We start from the raw sequence: 24455 nt of genomic DNA on the forward strand, positions 1-24455 counted from the left end.
TTTGAACCTTCTTCATTTTTAACTGAGCTATAGTTCTTGGTACATAGCATCTCATTACTTATGTCAAATATGTAGGAGTGAGAGATTCAGAGAAAGTTGTCCTAATCTTAAGAGTTAATACTGTTGAAAAGTTTTCCATGTGTCTTTGTATCAACTTTACATCTACATAATGTTTTTTAAAAGCTATATTGGTATTTCATGATTGATCAATATTTACTGCATTACAGTTAGTGTTACTTGATTCCAAAGAAGTGTTCTCACAAATCCATGGCCCACTAAAAAGATGAAGAAATCATTAACTCAAAAGATCTTAATCACATTGCAGCAGAATTAAACAGTATCCCTGTTGTCCAAGCCAAATTCAGACTGGGAGGCTGTCACAGAGATAATACAAATCGCAATGTTATTTCTCATCTGGAGTCCTCCCCAATAACATGGCAACTCACTAAAAACAGCAAGAGGACTAGTATTTGATGCTTACATCCGGAGGATTTTGTCTTCTTATTTGATGTTCCATGATTTATACCAACACAAACAGGCATGGGAGAAAGTTGTACAGTCTTGAACATTTCCAATTTCAGTCATCCCTCAGCATGTGTGGGGGATTCGTTCCAGGATCCCCCTTGGATACTACAGTCCGCGAATGCTTAAGTCTCTTATAAAACAATGTGCTATTTGCAAATAATCTACAATATCCTCCTGTGTACTTCACATCATCTCCAGATTATTTGATACCTAATACAATGTGAACATTATGTAAATAGTTGCTACTTATTTTTTTATTGTTGTGGGGTTTTATTTTTAATATTTTAAACCTGCAGTTGGTTGAATCAGAGTATGCAGAACCCACAAATTCAAGGGGCCAACTATACTTAAATTTTCCACATTAGAAGCTGGGTTCCAATAAGAGGAATTCTAGAAATAGCAAACATACTCTAAAGCAGTTAGTTGAAGGGCCAGGTTGTGGGTAAAAACCTTTTTCAGCTAAGCATGGCTTGCCATTCAAGGCCATTCTGCTCTAGGAGACAGTGGAGAAAAAAAACATGGACAAATGATCTGATCAAGCTGAGTTTACTGCCATTGTTTGACCACCAAGCCTCCTTATGATATTAGGCCTCTGCAGTCACACTTGTTTATGCACCTCAATAATTAGTCTGTGATTAAAAATGAAATCTGTTAAGTCTAAAACTATTCACTAAACATTAGACTAGCCTTATCTCAGGTTCGTAACTAGATACTTCAAGAAATCTGTAACATCTGTAATATGAAAATATCTGAGATTTCTATTGACAAAATCATGGATACTGCTAATGTTGCCCAAATTCATAAATGAAATAAATACTAAATTGCAGTTAGAAATTAGTGCAAATAAAGATGTAATTTTTCCCTCACTCAAGTTCCTGGATTCCCTAACTCTGCTCACTGAAGCACATACTTTACAATTCATGAATACAGGCTATATTTTTTCAAAGAGAATTTTAATGTGAAAAATTAGCAGAGATTCTGCCTTCACAATTAGAGTTTAACATGAGTCTTCCAGCCTTTTAAAAAGAACTGTTATATACAGAAAGCAAAATATTTTGGCATCATCTAGTGAAAACAGATGATGTGGTATTTTTTCAGCCATCTCATATAGTTAGGCCCGGAGTTATAATTTAAGATAAGTTGATTCCTAAACAGAATGTGCTTTACAGAATGTGACCAATTACATTACTCCCAAGGACCTTGTTTCAGATTATCTTAAAGTCAGAGTTCACTGATCTTACATTTTTAAAAGAAAAAAGTTAGTTTAACTGTTTTAATCAACACAAGTAGTAACAAACATCCCTAACTGGATTCTAGAGAGGAAGCAGGGAAGGCCAGGCACGGTGGCTCATGCCTGTAACCCCAGCACTTTGGGAGGCTGAGGCGGGTGGATCACGAGGTCAGGAGTTCAAGACTAGCCTGGCCAACATAGTGAAACCTCCATCTCTACTAAAAATACAAAAAATTAGCCAGGCACCGTGGTAGGCGCCTGTAATCCCAACTACTTGGGAGGCTGAGGCAGAGATTTGCTTGAACCCGGGAGGCGGAGGATCCAATGAGCCGAGATCGTGCCACTGCACTCCAGCCTCGGCAACAGAGCTAGACTCCATCTCAAAAAAAAAAAAAAAAGAGGAAGCAGGGAACATGTGAGCCAAAACAAAATTATCCCCTAAGGACTTGACTTTGGACTTCCACATAAATGTGACCTTGTAGAACTAGATACATACTTATCAGGTAAACATGTAATTATTTAGTAATTAGATCAAGATACACGAGCAGTCTTTAGCATTAATAATTACATTATTTTTAAGAAATCTAATCAAATATGGTCCTAGATCTCTTAATTTCCTATATGCAGTGATTTTAGTTAAAATTCCAAAGGATTTATTTTTCTATAACATCTCCATTTCTGAATACCATCATACTAAAACAGTTAGTATTCTCTTATTCAAGGCTTTAGATGTTCGATTATTCCCTCTTCCATCCTCACACACACAATAATTGCCCAGATAAATAATAACCTGTGGTTTCCAAGTATCTCACTGGGATTTTTATTCTTTATACCTTGCAGGACTAGTCCAAGGTTTGAATACCCTGAACTTATTTGGCAAGAGCTATGAGTACTCTTAAAATTACTACATGGAAATTATATTATTTAGAATCTGCCAATTACCTAGATTCCCCCCGAACAGTTGTTTTACTAATGAACTTCCTGAAAGCACATGTATAAGTAACATAACTATTAGAAAATGTTTCAAATGCTATTATATTTGATAGAACCATTCAGTTAACAAAATACTAAATCATAAGTTAAACTGGCTTTTAGAATTACACACTCAAAAAAACAGTACACTACAAGAGTTGTTTTGTACACTTCATTCTCTTCGAACGCCTTTGTGGCTTACAGTGACGATCACATATATTAGCTCCTGGCAGTCTTTTCATTTTGATCTTCGTTTGTAACGAATAACTGGGTTTTCAGGGGTGTGAATCATAGTTGTATAATTCACGGTGGGAAAGTATCCATCAATGAGATCAAATTCATATAAACGAAGCATAGTGGACCAAATTGTCTTAATTTGAACATAGGCAAAATTTTCCCCAATACAACGATGACGCCCTAAAAAAAAGAAAAAGTTACAAGAATTGGTTTAAATTCTTTCTCATCCTTTTTACTCTGAGGTGATATTTTTATTTACATTTTAGATGAATAGCAAATGTACAGATAGTATAATAAAAAGATGACATTCTTTTCACATAAAACTGTGAATTATTAAAAATTCCAGGAGATTTTCAATATCACATTTTAGGAAAACAGTACTTGACTAATCACATAACTTTTCCAATTACTTTTACTGAAAACATATATCTGGGTTAAATATATGGGAAAGTTTGAATCATAAGATGGTAATCTAGTTTGGGAATATAGTAGAATATTCTGTTTCTGTCCCAAGAAAGCCCTAGTTAAAAGTCAATATGAAAACCTTCCAGTCAAAACCTCAAATGTCATTATAAATGATTATGGAAGAAAATGAGATTTAATGAACCCAAAATAATACATATACTAAAAAGTCACATCCATGTAGAAACTGACAAGCTAATTCTAAAATGTATATGCAAATACAAAGGACCTAGGATATCCAAAGCAATCTTGGAAAAAGAACTGAGTTGGAAGACATAAAACTGATTTCAAATCTGACTTCAAGACTAAAGGTAAAACACAAGAGTGGTACTAGGTAAGGATCAACAAATAGATAAATGGAACACAGCACAGAGCCCAGAACAGAGTATTTTTATGGTTATTTGATTCTCAATAAAGACACCAAGCCAATGAGGAAAAGAAAAGTCTTTTCAACATAAGGTCCAGGAATAACTAGATATTACATGGGGGAAAAATGAAATTTTTCATACCATAATCAAATATTAATTCAAGAAGGGTCACAAACCATGATGCTAACAGCATAAAGTTTAGTAGAGAAGAACAGGAGAATATCTTCTTGACATGGGCTAAGCAAAAATTTCAAGACAGGGCCAGAAAGCAATAACCATTTAAAAAACTGATAAATTAGACTTAACTAAAGATTATTCATTTGTCAAAACTCAATGAATGTTGACTTAAGATTTGGGCATTTCATTGCAAGATTTTTCATCAAAAGAAAAAACATAAACTGATACTGAGTGCTTAGCACAGTGCTTGCTTGGCCCATAACTGTACTTATTTCTAGGAGTGACATTTAAGATGAGCATTTACAAGTTGGTCCATATTTCAAATATAACAACTAAAGAGAAGCTTGGGCTTACAGGAAGAATAGTCAAAGGATTTAATCACAACAAGCAAGAAGTATCCTAAAACTGAATCAACAAAAGAGTAGATAAATTCTGATGATTCACAAAATGTAATATTATGAAAATGAATGAACTATATGCACCAACATAAATAAACAGCACAATTACAAAGTAAAAGAATGAGTAAAGAAATTAGAGACATGTAATGTGATTAATGTGAGATCATATATCCCCCCACAAATTCAAGTCCATCCAGAACTTTAGAATGTGATCTTAACTGGAAAATAGGATCTTTATATATGTAATTATTTAAGATGAGATCACCCTGACTTAGGGTAGGCCTTAGATCCAATGACTGATGTCCTTATAAGAATGCCATGTGAAGATACAGAGACATGAACAAGAAGAAAGCCTGTTGAAGATGGGTAGTAATTGGAATGATGTAGTTACAAGCCAAGGATTGCCAAGAGCCACTAGAAGCTAGGAGGATGCAAGGAAGGATTCTCCTGTAGAACCTTGAGGAGGAGCATGGTCCTGCCAATACCTTGATTTCACACTTTCAGCCTCCAAAACTGTGAGAGAATAAATTTCTATTGTTTTAAGCCACCCATATTGTGGTAATTAGTTACAGAAGCCCTAGGAAACTAACACAAAGATTGAAAAAAAGATTGAGGAGACATTGTATCTGTACTCAAATCTCCCATAAAATATAAGTTCAGAGACTATGGTTAGGACCAACTATAAATGGGATGTTAAAAGGAAACAGATTTCAGCTTTAATATAAGGCTCTAAAAATGACAGCTGTCCAAAAATGGAATGAGCTATCATGTAAGGTAACTGAATAACCCACAACCCATTTCTAGTAAAGTTCAAGTGGAAACCAGATAATTACTAGTTTTGAAATGATTCATCTTTGGGGCAGAAATTGGGCTACAGAACTAACGCTCTTCCCATCTGTATAACAATCTGATTCTTTGGCCAGGTGGCGTGGCTCACGCCTGTAATCCCAGCACTTTGGGAGGCCGGGGTGGGCAGATCGCTTCAGGCCAGGAATTCGAGACCAGCCTGGCCAACATGGCGAAACCCAGTCTCTACTAAAAGTACAAAAATTAGCTGAGCATGGTGGTTACACAACTGTAATCCCAACTACTCAGGAGGCTAAGGCACGAGAATTACTTGAACCCAGAGGTGGAGGTTGTAGTGAGCTGAGAGATTGCACCACTGCACTCTAGCCTGGGTGACAAAGCAAGACTCTCTCAAACAAACAAACAAAAAAACTATGATTCTTTTATATATTGTGTTATATACCACAGTATTGAATTTATTACATAAAGTTAAGATATGAAGTTCCCAAAGGACTTTATACTTTCCTTTATACATGGAAAAAGTATGACCAATGACAAGTCATCTGTCATTTAAATGATCCCTTTGGAAAGACTCAAGTCATAGAACATAGTTTAATCAGTACAGAGAACCAATGGATAAAGAAATTACTGGAGAAACAAGGGTATACCTAAATTATTTTAGGATCTTATTGAAAATGAAATTTGCAAGCCTACACACAACCTGCCCAGATTCAAAGACCATTTTCTCATAAGGCTATTCACAGAGAGCAAATCCAGAAAAGCTTTAATTTTAAAAGACTGTCTTTGCTTTTTTGTGAAATACTAGTAATCTCTTATATTTAACTTAAATTAATTCCCTGAATGGTGTGCTGACTCCAATGGTTCTTTAAAAGAGAAATCCACAAATAGCTTTAAATACTATTGTAAGGGAAAACAAGGGTGGACTATAAAAATTAGACCTAATAAAACCAGACAGGTTAGGAAGTAATGAAGCATTATATAAGGATTCACTGAACAATTCCATTTAGTACAAAGGAAATATTTTTCTCCAACTTATAAAGATTCGTCTCCTATAAAAGTTTGCAAAAATGTCCCTAATGAGGAAAGGGAGAGATAATTTGTAAACACAATTCATATAGAATATTATGACAGAGACAAGTATGTTATCAGAACAAACATTTCCAATATAAAATATAATCATCTTACCAGCTCCAAATGGCACATAGGCAAACTTTTCCCCTGATGCTGGGTTATCCTGTAAGTAGCGATCAGGATTAAAGTCCAGGCGTTCTACCCATGAGTCTTTAAGTCTTTGATTGACAGTGGGAGAAACACACACCTGATGTCCTGGAGGAATGGTATACCCTGCCACGGTCTATAAACAAAAGCCACACATTTCATTAGAGAATTTTAAAATGTGCTGCCAAATAATCAGATAATTGTGTAATAAAGCATGAACATACATGGATACTCAGCTGCTCCTTGACTTATGATAGGTTTACATCCTGATAAATCCATCATAAAGTCAAAAAATTGTAAGTTGAATCACCATAAATCAAGAACCATCTGTACATATATTTAAAAACTGGCTAGATAATAGGCAAACTAAAAATTATTTTAACTCAAGATGATTTCCAGTGAGCCAGCGTTAGGTTGGAAGTACACAGTACACAAATCAAACCCATAATGCCTTGGAGGTAGGGTTTGAATTTCAGAGAGACTTTCACTATCCAATTTGTACACTTCATACTAACAATTTTTTACAACAAAATGTTATTTTTAAAACCAAGAAAAATATGTACTTTCATTTTTAAAACCCCAATTGTTAAAGAAAAATGCAGAGCATGATTAGATTAGCATTAAAGATTAGCATGTAGGCCGGGCGCGGTGGCTCACGCCTGTAATCCCAGCACTTTGGGAGGCCAAGGCGGGTAGATCACCTGAGGTCAGGAGTTTGAGACCAGCCTGACCAACATGGAGAAATCCTGTCTCTACTGAAAATACAAAAAATTAGCCAGGTGTGGTGGCATGTCCCTGTAATCTCAGCTACTCGGGAGGCGAGGCAGGAGAATCGCTTGAACCCAGGAGGCAGAGGTTGTGGTGAGCCGAGATTGCGCCATCGCACTCCAGCCTCGGCAACGAGAGAAATCCCATCTTTAAAAAAAAAAAAAAAAAGATTAGCATGTATACTATCTACAATTATGTTAAAAATATGTTTTTAGAATATATGAAACTGAAGTCAGGTAAAAATGATTATTCTACTTTTTTAATTAAAAAAAAAAAATCTATTTTATGCTACTCTACTTCCTCTTTTCCTTTTTTTTTGAGACAAGGTCTTGCTCTGTTGCCCAGGCAGCAGTGCAGTGGTGTGATCATGGATCACTGCAGTTTCAGCCTCCCAGGCTCAAGCAATCTACCAACATCAGTCTCCTGAGTAGCTGGGACCACAAGCGTGTGCAATTCTGGCCAGCTAATTTTTAGAAAAAAATTTGTAGAGATGAAGTCGGTCTCACTATGTTGGTCTCAAACCAGGCTGGTCTCAAATTCTGGCCTCAAGTGATCCTCCCATCTCAGCCTCCCAACGTATTGAGATTACAGGTGTGAACCACCACACCCAGCTATTTCCTCTTTTTGATAAATAAAAACTGGGGGTATAGAGGGGAAGATGTAGCCAAGATACTCACCTGAGGAGTTCTGGCCATTCTCATCATGATCATTATAGGAGGTCTAAGTCTTAATGTTTCTTTTATACAGCGATCAAGTAAATTTAGATCCTTGAGCTAAAATGAGAAAGCATTTCCTGATTGTTATAAATAACATACTTCAACAGTATAAAAAATTAGTTTAACGTCTTGGTTAGTACAAGACAGCTTGCATTCCAGCTAAAAGTAGAGGTAACTGCTTCAAGGTGGCTGGGATTATCATACTCTACCACTGTCCAAGGTGAAAAAGGAGGGCAAGGTAACAGAAACAAAGGTGATCCACCCTGAAGAATGAAGTAAGAACCTACAAAATTCACTCCTCCAAAAAATGAAAACGGTAGCAAAAATCTCAATGTCAACTTTTTCAAAATTCTGGAAGATTAATCAAAGGCTTGCAACAATGTAAGGAGAGTTAATTCAAGAAAAATAAATCTGAATCTTGGTAAGAAGAGTAAGCTTTGTGGTAGTGGAAGTTGTATTTCTCTCATCCTCCTCTCCCCAAATCCATGGTAGCCCCGGAAACCAATAGCATGGCAACTATAGCAGCTGTGAAAGCCAGAAGCCTAACAAGTATTAGAGGAGCCAGAGCAAATTTTCCAAAAATAATTAGCAAAAATTGTTTAACACTGAAGGCACCAGAGATGGTGATATCAATTGGTGCTAAGAGACAGAACAAGAAGTTTAAAAGGGAAAACTGGAGAATAAGATGTCCACAGGAGACTTTGAAAAGTTCCAACATAAGAGGATCTGGAAGGCCACACATATATATAAGACCATGCACATGCCCAGGTAAGATCTAAGAGGCTGTAATCTTTTACCTCTGGCTGACCTGTATACACAGGTAGTGAAGGCAGACTTGTAACTGCCTGTTGGAGTGTTAATAACATCCCCTAACACACACACACACAGAGCCTTTCAGCAAAAGCTAGGAGACTGGCTGTTCAAAGCACCTCAGTAAATCTCTGTCCAAATATCAGATGCCCACTAAAGTAAGTAAGCAGAGATTTCAAAGACTTCACTAAACAAAGAATGACATAATTAATCCAAGAAAGGCAGTAAACAAACAGCAGCAGCAGTAACAATAACAAAAAGCCAGCAACAATAAACCCAGGGAGGAGGGCATCTGATTTCCACAGTTACCACATTATTTTAAATGTACAGTTTTCAACAAAAGCTTACAAAAAACACACCAAAACAGGAAAGTATGGCCAGTGCATAGAAAAAGAAAGCAGTTTAATAGAAACTATCAATGAAGAAGCCCAGACATTGGACTTACTAGATAATGATTTAAATCAGCTATTATAAATAGGTTCAAAGAATTATAGCAAAATATGCCTAGTTATCGCTAGTAAAATAGAGAATATCAACAAATTTTTTTTTAGAAAACCAAATAGAAATTCAAGAACTGAGAAGTATGAGAACTGAAATGAAAAATTCACCCGAGGGAATCAACAGCAGATTTGAACTGGCAGAAGAAAGAATAACATCAAAATAATAATAATAATAAAATATTTAAGAATACATTTAATAAGAGAAGTTTAAACATTGTACACCAAAAACTGCAAAACACTGTTGAAAGAAATTAAAGAACTAAAATAATAGAAAGACATCCCATGTCCATAGATGTAAAGACTGAAATTGTTAAGATAGCAATGCTCCCAAATTAATATAGCAATACAATGCAAACATTGTCAAAAATCTCAGTTAGCTTCTTTGCAGAAATTGACACACTGACCCCAAAATTCATATGGAAATTAAAGGGACTAGGAGTAGATAAACAGCCTTGAAAAGGACAAAGTCAGAGGACTCACACTCCCGAATTCAAAACTTATTACAAAACTACTGTAATGGCACCAGATTAAACATATCAATGGGATATAACTGAGTCCAGAAATAAAGCCTTAAATTTATGGTCAAGAGGCTTTTTAAAACATTTTTTTTTTTTTTTTTTACAGACAGGGTCTCACTATGTTGCCCAGGCTGGACCCCAAGTCCTGGGCTCAAGCGACCTTCCCATCTCAGCTTCTCAGTAGCTGAGAATACAGGCATGTGCCACTGCGCCTGGCTATAATAGATTTTTTTACAAAGACAATTCAACGCAGAAAAAATAATCTTTTCAACAAACAGTGTGGGACAACTGGATAACCACACGCAAAAGAATGATAACCTCACACCATATACATAAATTAATTCAAAACAGATCAAAGACCTAAATGTAAGATATGAAACTACAAAACACTAAGAAGAATACACAGAAATAAATCTTCATACACTTTGATTAGGTAATGGTTTCTCCGACACCAAAAGCACATTAAAAAAAAAATACATGAACTCTTACAACTCAATAATAAAAAGACAACTCATTTTAAAAATGGGAACAGGATGTGAGCAGACATTTCTCCCAAAGAAGATATACCAAAGCCAAAGAGCACATCATAAGACATTCAACATCACTAGTCACCAGGAAAATGAAAAATCAAAACAAAATACCAACTGGGCACAGTGGTTCACGCCTGTAATCCCAGCACTTTGGGAGGCCAAGGCAGGCGCATGACTTGAGGTCAGGAGTTCGAGACCAGCCTGGCCAATATGGTGAAACCTCATCTCTACTAAAAATACAAAAATTAGCCAGGTGTGGTGGTGTGCACCCAGCTACTTGGGAGGCTGAGGCAGGAGAATAGCTTGAACCCGGGAAGCTGAAGTTGCAGTGAGCCAAGATAGCGCCATTGCACTGAAGCCTGGGCATCTCACCAAGACTGTCTCAAAAAAAAAAAAAAGTACCACTTCACACCTACTATAACAAAAAAATCAAGTTAACAAGTTTGGTGAGGGGGTGAAGTCAGGACCAACATACACTGTTTATTGAGATTTGAAAGTGGTGCAGCCACTTTTAAAAACAGTGTGGCAGTTCTTCAAAGTTATCTTATGACCCAGCAATTCTACTCCTAGGTATGACCCCCACAAAATTGAAAACACATGTCCACATAAAATCAGTATACAAATACAAATATACAGTATACAAAAAATGTTTAGAGCAGCATTATTCATAATAATTTAAAAGGTGGAAACAACCCAAATGTCCATCAACTGATGAATAAACAAAATGTGGTATATCCATATAATGGAGTATTATTGGTAATAACAAAGACTGAAGTAATGATACATGCTACAACATGGATGAACCCTGGTAACATGCTAAGTGAAACAAGCTAGTCACAAAAGACTACATATTGTATGATCCCATTTATATGAAATATCCAGAATAGGCAAACTCATAGAGGCAAAAAGAGATTAATGGTTGCCAAGGGCAGGAGTCAGGGAGAATGAAGCATGACTGCTAATGGGTACTGGCTGTCTTTTGGGAGTGATGTAAATGTTCTAAAATTAAATTATGATGATGGTTTCCCAACTCTGAATATGCTAAAAACCACAAAGTGTAGATTTTAAATGGATGGATTTATGGTATGTAAATATATCAATTAAGCTGTTATTTTAAAAGTTACTAAAAACAAGAATGAGTATTGAGATATCAATACCGAGCTTACAGAAATAAAAGGGATTATGAGAATACTATGAACAATTGTATGCCAACAAATTAGGTAACCTAGATGAAATGGACAGATTCCTAGAGATATAAACTACTGAAACTGACATAAGAAGAAATGGAATATCTGAATAAACCTGTAACAAATAAATTGAATTAGTAAGTAAAGTCTTCCCAGAAAGAAAAGCACAGATCTAGATGATTTCACTGTTGAATTTTAGCAAATATGTAAAAAAAAAAAAAAAAGGATTAACACCAATCATCCACAAACTCTTCCAAAAATTAGAAGAAAAAAAGAATACTTCCAAATTCATTCTATGAGACCAGTATGATCCTGATATCAAAACTAGCCAAAGACATCACAGTGAAACTAGAGATCAATATCCCTTATGAATATGGATGCAAAAATCCTCAACAAAACACCAGCAAATTGAATGCAGTAACATATAAAAAGAACTATGCACCATGACAAAGTAGGATTTATCCCAGGAATACAATTAACACCTGAAAATCAGTGTAATACACTATATTAATATACGACCAAAAACACAAAAGATAACAGGAAGATGATATCAACAAGGTTTGCTTCCAAGATGGAATGTCAGGTTGTGCAGTGAGTTGTCCTCTCTTCCTTTCCACCCCAGCAAGCTGCACAAAGTGTTTGTAAATATCTAGTCCTCATTACTACTACTACTACTACTACTTTTAGAAGTCTCTGCTCATGTTATGGCAAGAAGCAATAACATTAAGATATTTTAGGTAAGGTTATGGGGAATTTGCTAAAAATAGAGACGCTGATCAGTTTAAGCTATAATACATAGAAAATCTCAAATTGTCCCTTTTAAAAATTAGCCACAGATACTCAAAGTCATAAGGCAGCAATGAAACTGAAAAATCCAACAAACCTGGTCATAAGTTAAAGGAGGCAGATTCTCTCCACAGACTGTTTTCTGTTCTAAATAACATTTTTCTTGAAGTGTTTTGTCTTTGGCCAAAAAGAAGCCCATCCAAGCACTAGTAGTTGAGGATGTATGCTGCCCTGCCAAGAGTAGTCCAATAAGCATCCCTGCTACTTCATCGTCAGTCAAAGGACGCCCATCCCTAAGGAATGAACCAAACACACAAATTTAACATTTTGGCACATACATTTCATGCCTCAACCTTTAAATAAAGTGACATAATGAATACATTTTTCAGGTATAATAGTCTCTTATATTTGACTATCACAAGTCAGAGTTTTTTTTCTCTTAGGGAAGAGACAGACCAGCACAAAACGATTTTGATTACAAAAGACTCCATTACAGTTCATTAGCAAACTTTTACCATACCCAGTTACTGGGATTACAGTAAGATACAGATGCCGATAGTTTATGTCTCAACAATTTAAAAAGTCCAAGGATCATAGTTACCAACTTATTTTGCCAGCAACACTGTTTTTTAACTGGAAATATTACTTAATTGTGTTTTAATGTGTAATTTCCTGCTTCAGCTTAATATGTTATCTGAATAGCACTTACTTGTATGTAGCATCTAGTAAAGTTTGCAGAATGTCATCAATTTTTTCTTGAGACTGTCTGCGTTTCTGGATTGCCTTATAGAAAATATTCTTGATTTCCCGATGAGCTCTGTCCCTGCGTCTGTAATTAAAAGAACAAGATGATTTTTTTAATAAAGAAATAACCTTCTAGGATCAAATTCATTTTGAAAACCAGGATCTAGCATAAAGCACCTTATTTAACCAACTTTAATGACTCTAAAATAATTGACAAAAAAATCAGAACCAGGAACATATTGGAAGTCATGAAAATCTTACATTGTTAAAAATGTCCATAGTCCCTAAGGGCAAGAACTGTGCTTTATTTAACATATATATCTCAGATTCTTAACATATTACCTATGTTCAAACTAAAGGCCTAAAACAAGGAAGAAATTCCTTTAGGAGTATTTTCCAGTTCAACAGAAAGTAGAATACTCTTAAATTAACATAAAATTCCAATTTTAATACCAAATCAAGTCTTAAAGTAGGAGAGTCACTCTGGTTCTTCTATGGAATCTGATTCTACTTTTCACTTTCTAATACAACAGTTTTTTGTAGGGGGTGAAAATACTAGCAGATTCAGAAAACAAACTTCAACTCCTAAATTTTACCTTTAAATAATATGTTCATTATGTAGCAGGTACCATGTTAAGTATTTTACATGAATTACTCACTTTTATCTTCCTGTGAGGTACATACATTAACCTCAAGTTATAGCTAGCTGCATAAGATCACACAGAAAGCAAACATTGGAGCTTGAATTTAAAACTAGGCAATCTGACTCCCAAGCCCCCTCTTAAATCAAGCCTTCTAATAAAAACTCCTACACTGTTTCATTTACAAGATTGCTATTCTGTTATTGAGAATCGACTGAGACCATGTGTACAGAAGAGAAGATGTTAGAGCTTAACTGTATGAATACAGTCAAACCAGGAAAACATAGGCCTGTTTAAGAAGGTGAATGGAATAACTTGGTTAAATTAGTCAGTATGAGTAAAAGAAAGAAAGACTGGGCCAGAATGTAAAGGGCTTAACATAACAAGTTCTGACTTCATCCAAGAGACACAGCAGGTAGAAACAGGCAGGTAGAAATGCACATTTATGGGCCAGGCACTGTGGCTCATGCCTGTAATCCCAGCACTTTGGGAGACCGAGGCAGGCGGATCACGAGGTCAGGAGATCGAGACCATCCTGGCCAACACAGTGAAACCCCATCTCTATTAATAATACAAAAAAATTAGCCGAGTGTGGTGGCAGGCGCCTGTAGTCCCAGCTACTCGGGAAGCTGAGCCAGGAGAATGGCGTGAACCCAGGAGGCGGAGCTTGCAGTGAGCCAAGATGGCACCACTTCACTCCAGCCTGGACGACAGAGTGAGACTCCATCTCAAAAAAAAAAAAAAAAAGAAATGCACATTTATGGAGAACCCACTATGGGCCCAGGGCTGTGCTGGGTGTTCTAATATAATATATATTAAAACATTTTGAAACTGCAAAGCTACTTGCAAATATAAGGTATGATGAGTTCCAGAGAACTTTAGAGAATTTCTCCTGGCTCTTCCTTTTACTCCCACCCCTCTTCTAATCTATAACTAGATAGAGGGGACAGAAATAGAAGGAAAAGGGACTAGCAATCTATCTCCTCCCATCTGTCACCTAAACACCTAAACACAAATGAATCAACAAAAGTATAGAAAGCCTACTAATACGCAAAACACTAAGCACTAAACTGTAGATCACATCCTAAAAGCAATATTTCTTTATATCAGAGGCAGTCCCTGTCCTTAAGAAACAGAAAATTAAATAAAGGCACAAATATTCAAAACAAAGAAACTTCACAATAAAATAAAAAGCCACCCAAGATGTCAAACAAGTGCTTAGAGAAGGGCTGTATCACTTTTAAGTATAGTTCAGAGACTTTCCTGAGGATAAGGAATATGTGAGGTAAGCAGGTTTTAAACTAGGCTGGGCTCAGAGGCTCATGCCTGTAATCCCAACACTTCGGGAGGCTGAGGCAGATGGATCACCTGAGGTCAGGAGTTCGAAACCAGCCTAGCCAACATGATGAAACCCTGTCTCTACTAAAAATACAAAAATCAGTTGGGCATGGTGGCACATGCCTGTAGTCCCAGCTCCTCAGGAGGATGAGGCAGGAGAATTGCTTGAACACAGGAGGCAGAGACTGCAGTGAGCCGAGATCACACCACTGCACTACAGCCAGGGCAACAGAGCAAGACCCCATCTCAAAAACAAAAACATAAATAAAATATTAGACTAGACAGACAGTAAGTCACCTTTGTAATAAACTGAAACTTACTTTACATGAGCTCACTATATAAAGAAAACTTGTCTTGAATTCTTATAGAAGAAAGGGGGTTCATAATCTTACCCATTTTGTATGTTTTTCTTGTTTAATTTTTATCTTTGTTAAGGCAAAGCATACCAACACTACAATAATTATACAAAGTTAAATAACCAAGTGTAGTATCTTCCTTATCCATACCTGAAACTAGGCAAAGGCAGCCAACCTGGTAACAGCCAGGCTGCATGGCTGAAACCTCCATCCAAATCTGCATACAGCTGTGCCACCTTTTCATTGAGTTGACTTCTGATTTCCTTTCCATGCAAACAATGGCTAGCTGTTAAAATTATGAGCTCAGAAAGAGCTTCAAACACATCTAGGGGGAAAAAAAGATTATTGTCATTACTATTTCCAAAAAGTGAAAGAAAATTGAGAATAAAAACAGAGCTCAATAACAAACAAGATCCTATTGATATCATCAAAAAAAGTCTGTAGACAGACATGTGACTATGTACAACAATAAAGAGGGGCAATAAACCAAACAATAGGAAGTACCCTGTCCCTCTGAACAGGCAAAACAGATCCCAGAAACACATCTCAAAACCTCACTCATGAGCACTTCATCATAAAAAGAATAAATGTGGTTATTTGATTTTCAGGTCACAATAACAAAAGCAGAAAAATGTTATTTATAGTGCATATGACAATAATAAGGTACTTCCCAAGGAACAGCAGCCAAAGATCAGATTATTTCCCAGGTTAAAAGTAGGAAGATCAGAACTAAAATGGAATTACTAGCCATATACAAAAGAAAACTATAATCACCAATTAGTATATCCCAACACTGGAGACAAACGCACCAAGCAAGCATAATTTGATGACACTCAACTCACAAAAATTATCCAATTAATTTCCTGTTAATTCCACATTCACTAAATGAACTTCCAATGATCATTTGGCTTTCCAATTATATTTGTCAATAAAGAGAATATCAGTAAATATTCTGGATTTCTTGGTGCTGTAATTATAAGTCTCACATGCATTATTACATTGGCATTCTAATTTATACATCAGTTTCTTATATGATTAGAAAATATATCATATCAACTTAAGTACACCAAAAACAAAGATTCTGGACCTCTTATAGAGGCCGAAGGCCAGACCCAGAATGTAGTGACCTGCTGCCCTGGGTCCTGCCGCCCTGTGGGCAGATGTTGCTTCCTACTATGGGCACAGCAATTGCCTCTGAAGGCAATACTTAACTGCAGCCCAGTATAAAAGCTGGATTCTCAGTTACAACTTCATGGTAATCATTACATATCCCTCCCATAAATCCAAGGTAGTTTTACATACACTGTAATTTGCTTTTTATATACTACACACATATATACTCTACTTTTCTATTCACAGAGAAGTAGAAATGTGAAGATAAACAAAAAACATTTTGCTTACTTTTTTCTCCACTTTCTCCCCAACTCTGAAAGTATTCCTTTGTTTCTTTTTCAATTATAGAAACATGCTGTTTAAAGTGGGCAATGTTAAGGCCACTTTTTAACATTTTCTTCTGCTCCAAGAAAACCTTCAAAAAAAATTCAAAAAGGGGATACAGCACTAAAACACATTTTTGTTTTATCATGAAATCCATTTAGATTATTATACCTATGTAACACTAACACAACTAGTGGTTTTAACCCTTTGGGCATTTACATTTTAAGAGTCTAAAAGAATAAATATATATGACTCTAAATGAATGGAGTCTAAATGAATATCTGAGCAGAGGGATTTTGCAGGGCCCTCTTTTTTGGCCTTAAGGAGAACCATTCATTCCCTCATTCCCCATCACTACAAACAAGATTTAATGTTAACTCTTAACTGCTATAGTAGGATACTGGCTAATGTGTGTTACATTCACAGCCAGAGCCCATACCAAGCTTTGGGGCCAATTGTCTGATTTGTGTTCTATTATCAACTTAAAACAATTTCATATTTGGCTTTTGAGGGTAACACATACACATCAATGTACCCCACACCTGAAGTAGTTGCATTAAAAGAGGACTTCTAAAGTCAGCAATCTCTAAACAGTTCTTATGTTAGAATTTCAGGCAGGAATGGGTAGGTAGGAAGTCCTTTCGATGAAATAACAGGATTGTCTTATAACCCTTTCATATTAAATCCCAATATGCTAAGTTATCACTGATTCCATTATTTATACAGGAAGCCCTTTAATATTGTTTAGCCATGACAGCAACTATAAAACAAAATACCCATTACTTATCAGTTATCCATGGCCCTTCTTCTCACGATTCTTCAGACTTTTGAACCAAGTGAATAAACCGGTTCTACATTGTATTATATTTTTGTTTGGTTGGTTTCTTTGTGGGTGGATGGGTGTGTGTGTGTGTGGGGGGGGGTGGGTGGGTGGGTAGGTGTGGTTTTTTGTTTTTGAGATAGAGTCTCACTCTGTTGCCAAGGCTAAAGTGCAGTGGTGTGATCTCAGCTCACTGCAACCTCCACCTCCCGAGTTCAAGCGATTCTCATGCCTCAGCCTCCCAAGTAGCTGGGATTACTGGTGTGCACCACCAGCTCCAGCTAATTTTTATATTTTTAGTAGAGACGGGGTTTCGCCATGTTGACCAGGCTGGTCTCGAACTCCTGACCTCAAGTGATCCACCCACCTCGGCCTCCCAAAGTGCTGGGATTACAGGCATAAGCCACCATGCCTGGCTGTTTCTACATTTTAAATGTATAATGTCTCACTATTAGCTATAACTACTGAAGTATAGATATGCCTTTGTTCATGGTATAACAGTGTCACCTACTGGATTAGGCACATCGTATGCAACTCCCTTCCCAAACACAGGTGTTGTCAGGCGACTGTAGACATCTTCTGCATTCAGGTCTTCATTTTTACTATTAAAAAGCAGTGCAGCAGCATCACTCCCCAGAAGGTAAGTAAATGTCTTGCCTACCATGGTAAAACTAAACACAGGTCCATACTAAAAAGAGAAAAGTACACATGGTGATGTTACAAAAAACATGCAACACTAAGACAATAACTTTAAAATCACAAAAGAATGCATTATTGAAAAAATAAAACCATATATAAACCTTAAAGCAATTCTTTTCATCTTGCCATACTCCTCCTTCCTTTGTCCAAATTTATAATTATGTTCATTTAGTTGCAAATGTAGTACAAATATAACTGTTAATTATGCTTTTTTCAGTTTATATTGACAATATTTTCTATTGTCTATATAAATATCACAATGTTAATTTACTGACTACTCTTTAATTATAGGACATCAGGGTTTTCTTTAGTTATTACAGCTAATTCTGTGATGAACACCTCTGAAAATATAGACTTTTCTTCCCCCTTTGTTTAAAAACAAATTTTACAAGACTAATCAAAGATTTTGACCTTTTCTATAGTACCTGCTATGTGAAGAACTAAAAGTTTATTTATCTATTTTAGCACTATCTCACCTATATTAAATGACTTCATTTTTTATTTTATATTAATTTGGTTAGATGTTAAAAGCTTCCCCTTGCAGTTTTCTGATTATTATTGAAGACTAGACTCTGGGGGTATAACCATGAACAAAAATACTGTCCCCAACTCACCAAGCTTAGTCTATTGGAAAAAATACAAATTAATCAATGTAAAACTGCAAATGTGACAAGTATTCAGAAAGGAAAGCAACTCTGTGATGAGAGAATATAAAAAAGGGAGACCTAACAGAGGAAAAGACAACTGGGTTCAGACCAGAAGAATGAGGAGTTAGTTTGGTAGCTAAACATACACAAAGGCCCTAAAGGTAAGGGAAAGAGAAAGGAGAAGATGAGAGTTGAGCACGAGGCAGCGTTAGACCTTACAGAGCCTCACAAGCCACTTTAAGGAAGTTTTTAAATGGGTGACAAGAATTTTTCAGAGAAAAAGGAAAGATGCCGTTGAAAGAGAATTCAACAATACACTGAGAAAACAAATAAAAGTAAAAAGTTCCTGAGACAAAAGAGGGATGGAGAGTTCAGCCTCCAACAAGAGGCAAAATATAGTTGTAATAAAATCAAAGTGGTAGAACACAGTGAACCAGACTGTCTGTGTTCAAATCCCAGCTCCTCCACCTATTTGCTGTATGACTTTGGTCCTATAGTCAGATAACTTACTATCTCTGTGTTTAGTTTCTCTCACCTATACAATGGTAATAATAATAATAGCAGTTCTTCACAGAGCTGCTGCCAAATTTTATATACTTGTATATATTTGTATATAAAATTATATACAAATTTTATATACAGGGCAGAGAAGAGTACCTTGGCTTACTTAGCACCTTAATGACTTGTTTTCCATTATTGTTATCGTTAATAAAAGTATAGGCTCAGAAATCAGAACATGTGTAAATCCTGGCTGGCCACTGTTTAGCAGTGAATCCAAGAAGAAATTATATATCCTCTCTGCTTCTCAGTTTTGTCATCTATAAAACAAATATACCTGAAAGGGTTTCTGTGCAGCTTCAGTGAGATGATCTTTGTAAAGCACTAAGTACTGGCATAAAGTAAGTGTTTTATAATTATTACTGTGATAGGAAGAAAAGAGAATAGGATTACTATATAAATACAAATAGATTTGCATATCTGAAACTGAGAAAATGAGGAAGTTTCCTTTAAATGGTTTTTAATCATTGTCTCCTAAATCAATGTTTTTAATCATTGTCTCCTAAACAGGAGAAAAAATCATCTGCTTTGATGGAGAGGTAGAAAGATTCAGAAGTTTAGAAAAGTGAAGGTTTGAATTAGTCATTGTAATGAGCAGAAAAGTAGGCCCAATCACAAGAACATAATAGGACTGTGGAGCAGTGTTCAAATATCATTAAGGTAAGCAATCATAAAATCAAGAAGAAACTGAGCTGGTGCTGAGGGAGACAATAACTGGCTGCCTCCGAGGGTGACTTCCGCCAGCTGAACACAATGAAAAGATGCAGGGTTTAGGAAATGTAAAGTACAGTATTGGCAAGAGTGTAATGGAAACGACATGCCATGGACCCAAAGTGGAAAAAGGAAAGTGAAGAATGAAGGCTGATGGATCAGGAGAAAGTAAATGGAATGCAAGATTCAACGAGGTCAAAGAATAGTTATAATTTAAGGAGTTGCACAAGCAAACCAGGAGAAGGTATGGTCTAAGAATAGGATATCTACATTAATACTGTGAAGGTGAAAGAGTTAAGAGTGAGAAGTCCAAAGTGAAACTGTGAAGTAAATGGCTTAACTGGCACAGGAAAGCTCATTAGAGAGAAGACGGGCAAAGAATTGAGTAGCTATGCTGTCATGTGAGTCATCCAAGTGGACAGTGAAATCACAGAAGATGTATAGAGCAGGTTAGAAAATCCCACAGATGCATGGTAAAGAAAAATGAGGGTTAATTAATATCAATTTTAACAACAATAAGTGAATAGAAAACTCAGAACAGTGGCTTTTAAACCATAGTTGCCAGAACTACAGGGTTCCTCAGTGGTGTCTCAAAGATGACCCCAGGACATGGGAAAAGCTAAAAGGATAGGTATCTGTAAGATACCATCTCTTAAACCAGAGCAGTTTCCATTTTGTTTCCCATACTGAAGATACATATACAATTACAATATTTTTAAATGTTCTGCCACTTTTTAAAAAAAAAGTTTAAAAAGCACTTCTCTCGTTTTTTGTTTTTTGTTTTTTTCCCCCTCTAATTATTTGGAAGACTTACCTTCTCATATGCATTTTCTAGAAATTCAACTGGACTTTTCCCAAAGGCTATGGCATGCCCAAGGAATGGAATCGGGGAGAAAATGTATGGAGGACTTTTCTACAAGAGAAAAACATAATAAATTCAGTTCTCGCTTCATTTCAAGAGAGAAATCCAGTTTCATTTCATGACCAAACTATTAAACAAAATAGCTATTAAGACTTAAAAAAAAGTTACCAAAAAAAAAAAAAGGAAGCATCAGAAGTAACTTGAGAACAGCCAAATCACAAATACCTTAAGAGAGTAGCTATTGTAGAAAAGAACAGAAACTCAAAACAAGGTGTAAAATAAACAACTAGATAAACACTAAGGCACTGTAACTTTAAATGATGGACACTGTCCAGAAAGTGGCCATTTATTATTGGTGTCTCCAGGCAACTTTTCTAACCATTAATAGCAAAAAACCAAAAAGGTCAAACTACAGTTGTCCTTTGCCATTTGTGGGGAACTGGTTCCAGGACCCCCTCATAGATTTGTATCCAGGGATCCTCAAGTCCCTTATATAAAATGGCAAGGTATTTGCGTATAACCTATGCACATCCTCTCATATACCTTAAACCATTTCTATATTATTTACAATACCCAATACAATGTAATGGCTATGTAAATAGTTGTTAAACTGTGTTTTTTTTATTTGTATTATTTTTTATTGTTGTGTTATTTTGTATTGGGGTTTTCCCCCAAGTATTTTAGATCTACATTTGGTTGAATTCCCAAATGTGGAATTCGTGTCCCCGGAGGGCCCACTATATTGTTTCTTCACTACTTACTTCTTCTACTACTCACAATTTTAGTCCGAGACACTCGCTTAAAGAAGGTATCAAAAAAACAAACAGTAACTTGTGGTATAGAAAGAAGGGAAATGTTTAAGAAGCTACATTTATTTCTCAGTAAACAATCCATCTCATGCTTCTCTCACTGCAAGTGAACTAGAGCCACTGATTTTAGAGAGTAGATCAGCTCTAGCAAGAACTCTAGCATTCTTCATAAAAGGTTCTTTAGATGCCACAAAATGAGACCTGCAGATTACAACATTAAGCATCCTGAAAATCAAACTTACAATAATGAAAAAGGGTAATACTCCTCAATTCTCTGGTGGTCTCAAATAGAAAGGAGCCCCACAACCTCACAGCACTCCTCAGCTAATAGAACTATCTTTGAACAGTAAAAGTAACTTTGTCTTCCCAGAGACAAATATCACTTCCTTAAAAATCCCATGTGTAGGAAATAAATAAATAAATAAATAAATAACTCTGTCTTATACCTGGTATGGTTCAAACAAAAATTATTTTAAAAGCTACTTGGTCAAAAGTTTGTACATTGCATTGTCAGTAAAAGGATAGTTTTCAAAAGCTACTACTTATTGCTGACTGTAAAGGGTGCATCCATCAAATAACATTTAGGAGGTTGAAAGCTAGGTTAATAAAGCTGTTAAATTGGAGAAAATGATTTTTTTTTTTTTTTCTGAGATGGAGTCACGCTATCGCCAATGCTGGAGTCCAGTGGCGCGATCTCGGCTTACTGCAACCTCCGCCTCCTGGGTTCAGGCGATTCTCGGGCCTCAGCTTCCCAAGTAGCTGGGACCACAGGAGTGCGCCACCACATCCAGCTAATTTTTGTTTTTTTTTTTGTATTTTAGTAGAGATAGGGTTTCACCATATTGGCCAGGCTCGTCTGGAACTCCTGACCTCAGGTGATCCACCCGCCTCAGCCTCCCAAAGTGCTGGGATTACAGGCATGAGCCACCGCGTCCGGCCGAGAAACTTGTATTATTAGCATTGGAGGAAGGCCCTTACCATACTCCAGTCATTCCCACTATCACACTCTACACATCCTCCTTAATATGGGTATAAACCGCCATTAGGGGCACTACTACAGCCCACAAAACCCTGAACCACACAGGGCAGCCTCCAGGATGACGGGCCAGCTGCCAACAGCATCGCCATCAGGACCCCCACCAAGGGCCCCAACGACCAGAGGGTCGTTCAAACCCACAGCCGCCAATCCAGCCACCGCCACTAGGAGCACCACTGCCGTGGTCAGTACAGCCACCGCTACAACCACAAATGCCGCAACCACGACCCCGTCCAGGATCAGATACACAGCCGGGGAGGCCAGCAACGCCTCCCATCACAAGGTAACGGCGGGCGCTACAGCCAGCGCCACCAGCGGCAGTGCCGCCGCCGCAGCCACTACTCCAGCCCCCAGCGCGCCTGCCACCACAGCCACGCCAAGCATGGCTGCAGTCGCCCCCAGTTGCCTTCCAGCCAGAGCACTGAGCCGGTCGGGGCCACTGAGCCGGTCGGGGCCACGGAGCCGCCCACGCCAGCCCTTCGGCCGCCTCAGCTGCGGCACGCGCCCCACTCGGACCCTAAAGAATGTACGTACCGCCCCTGCGGGCAGCTGGACCAGGTGGCCGGCGGCGAGACGGAACAGGTAGACTAAACTGAGGGTGAAGGCGCAGGCGATCAGCAGCATGGACAGGAGGTTGCCGCCTGTCACCTTCTCCATCGCCTGGCCCAGCACCGACCCACCCGCCTGCAGCAAGCCCAGCAACATCATCCCGGCCGCCGCCGCCATTTCACTCTGCCGAAGACACTGAAGGCCGAGGTCGCCACCGCTCCTCCTAGTCGACGGAGCGAGAGAAGCTGGCAGATGGTCGTCCACAGGCGGCCCCGGCCCCCAGGTTTCCTACTAAACCCAGCCCCACCCCTCGGGTCCCACGCGCGCCACCTTGTGCGTCACAGAATGGGGCGGGATGTTCCGCTGGCCACGCCCCTTAAATAACACTCTGCGAAGCCGTGGTCTTCTTGCGCGGGATAGGGGACCTGAGGAAGCGGGCTGCGCCTGTGGCACAGTGGTACGGGAACGGAAGAGAACTTAGCTGAAGAGGCGATCAATCCCTGAGAATCGCGGGCGACCCACTTTTGTATGCCCGGGTGCGGGGTACCAGGGCACGTTGTTGAAGGCACTTAGCGGAGGGATCTCAGGGCGAGTTCGACCGGATACGGCGCGCTCTGTGATTGCACCGCGAGCGCCTGAGGTGATCTCGGCCTACATCGCGTCAGCGGGGCCTGGGGCGTGAGCACCGCCCCCTGTCCGGGCGCCGGGAACTGTGACACCTTTAACGGTGGCACCTCACCCTGCTCCGGGGCCACGTCCTGGGGACTCCGACAGCTCCAAATAAGCCCTCAGGGACTGGGGTTGTGAAAAGCGAGATCGTGAAGACGCTGGCCTTATACCGAAGGGTGGGACGGTGAGGTCAGCCCCGTCCCACTCCTACTAAAATCAACCTGACAGGTATTAATATGCCACCATAAAGTTAACAAAAGTTGGTGATTAAGTATGCTGAGTTTTACGGAAACAGATTTTCCAAAATAAATGTAGATGTTGTAGGACCTCGCGAGCCATTTGAGGCAGCATTCCCCAAGGACGGCACTT

The 24455-nt window shown here is 38.0% G+C and overlaps 1 protein-coding gene across 4 annotated transcripts; it reads right to left on the reverse strand.

The window, feature by feature from the left end:
- Positions 1 to 2773: 2773 nt before the first annotated feature.
- CYP51A1 (cytochrome P450 family 51 subfamily A member 1) lies at positions 2774 to 24455 on the reverse strand. Of its 4 annotated transcripts, none has more exons than XM_011730800.3 (10): positions 24414 to 24455; positions 20976 to 21074; positions 18058 to 18234; positions 16691 to 16817; positions 15440 to 15614; positions 12920 to 13039; positions 12308 to 12503; positions 7841 to 7936; positions 6363 to 6531; positions 2774 to 3145 (listed from the first exon to the last, which is right to left on the reverse strand). In XM_011730800.3, the coding sequence occupies exons 1-10, from the start codon at positions 24435 to 24437 to the stop codon at positions 2967 to 2969; spliced, it is 1362 nt and encodes a 453-aa protein (XP_011729102.1). In that variant the 5' UTR covers positions 24438 to 24455; the 3' UTR covers positions 2774 to 2966. The 4 variants fall into 4 exon arrangements, with proteins under 4 accessions (XP_011729102.1, XP_011729104.1, XP_011729103.1 ...); XM_011730802.3 differs by lacking the exon at positions 24414 to 24455 and adding an exon at positions 24157 to 24176; XM_011730801.3 differs by lacking the exon at positions 24414 to 24455 and adding an exon at positions 23748 to 23857.

This window comes from Macaca nemestrina, chromosome 4 (assembly GCF_043159975.1).
Source record: "Macaca nemestrina isolate mMacNem1 chromosome 4, mMacNem.hap1, whole genome shotgun sequence".
Lineage (NCBI taxonomy): Eukaryota > Metazoa > Chordata > Mammalia > Primates > Cercopithecidae > Macaca > Macaca nemestrina.

What these genes read in the sequence shown, in the direction of transcription:
- CYP51A1 (XM_011730799.3), bottom strand. Translation starts at nt 23,594, where the DNA reads ATGGCGGCGGCGGCCGGGATGATGTTGCTGGGCTTGCTGCAGGCGGGT. An exon ending in GGGAGAAAGTGGAGAAAAAA is followed by an intron (nt 15,615 to 16,690) that starts GTAAGCAAAATG and finishes TTTTCCCCCTAG; the next exon opens with ATGTGTTTGAAGCTCTTTCT. An exon ending in CTCCTTTAACTTATGACCAG is followed by an intron (nt 7,937 to 12,307) that starts GTTTGTTGGATT and finishes TTCTCATTTTAG; the next exon opens with CTCAAGGATCTAAATTTACT.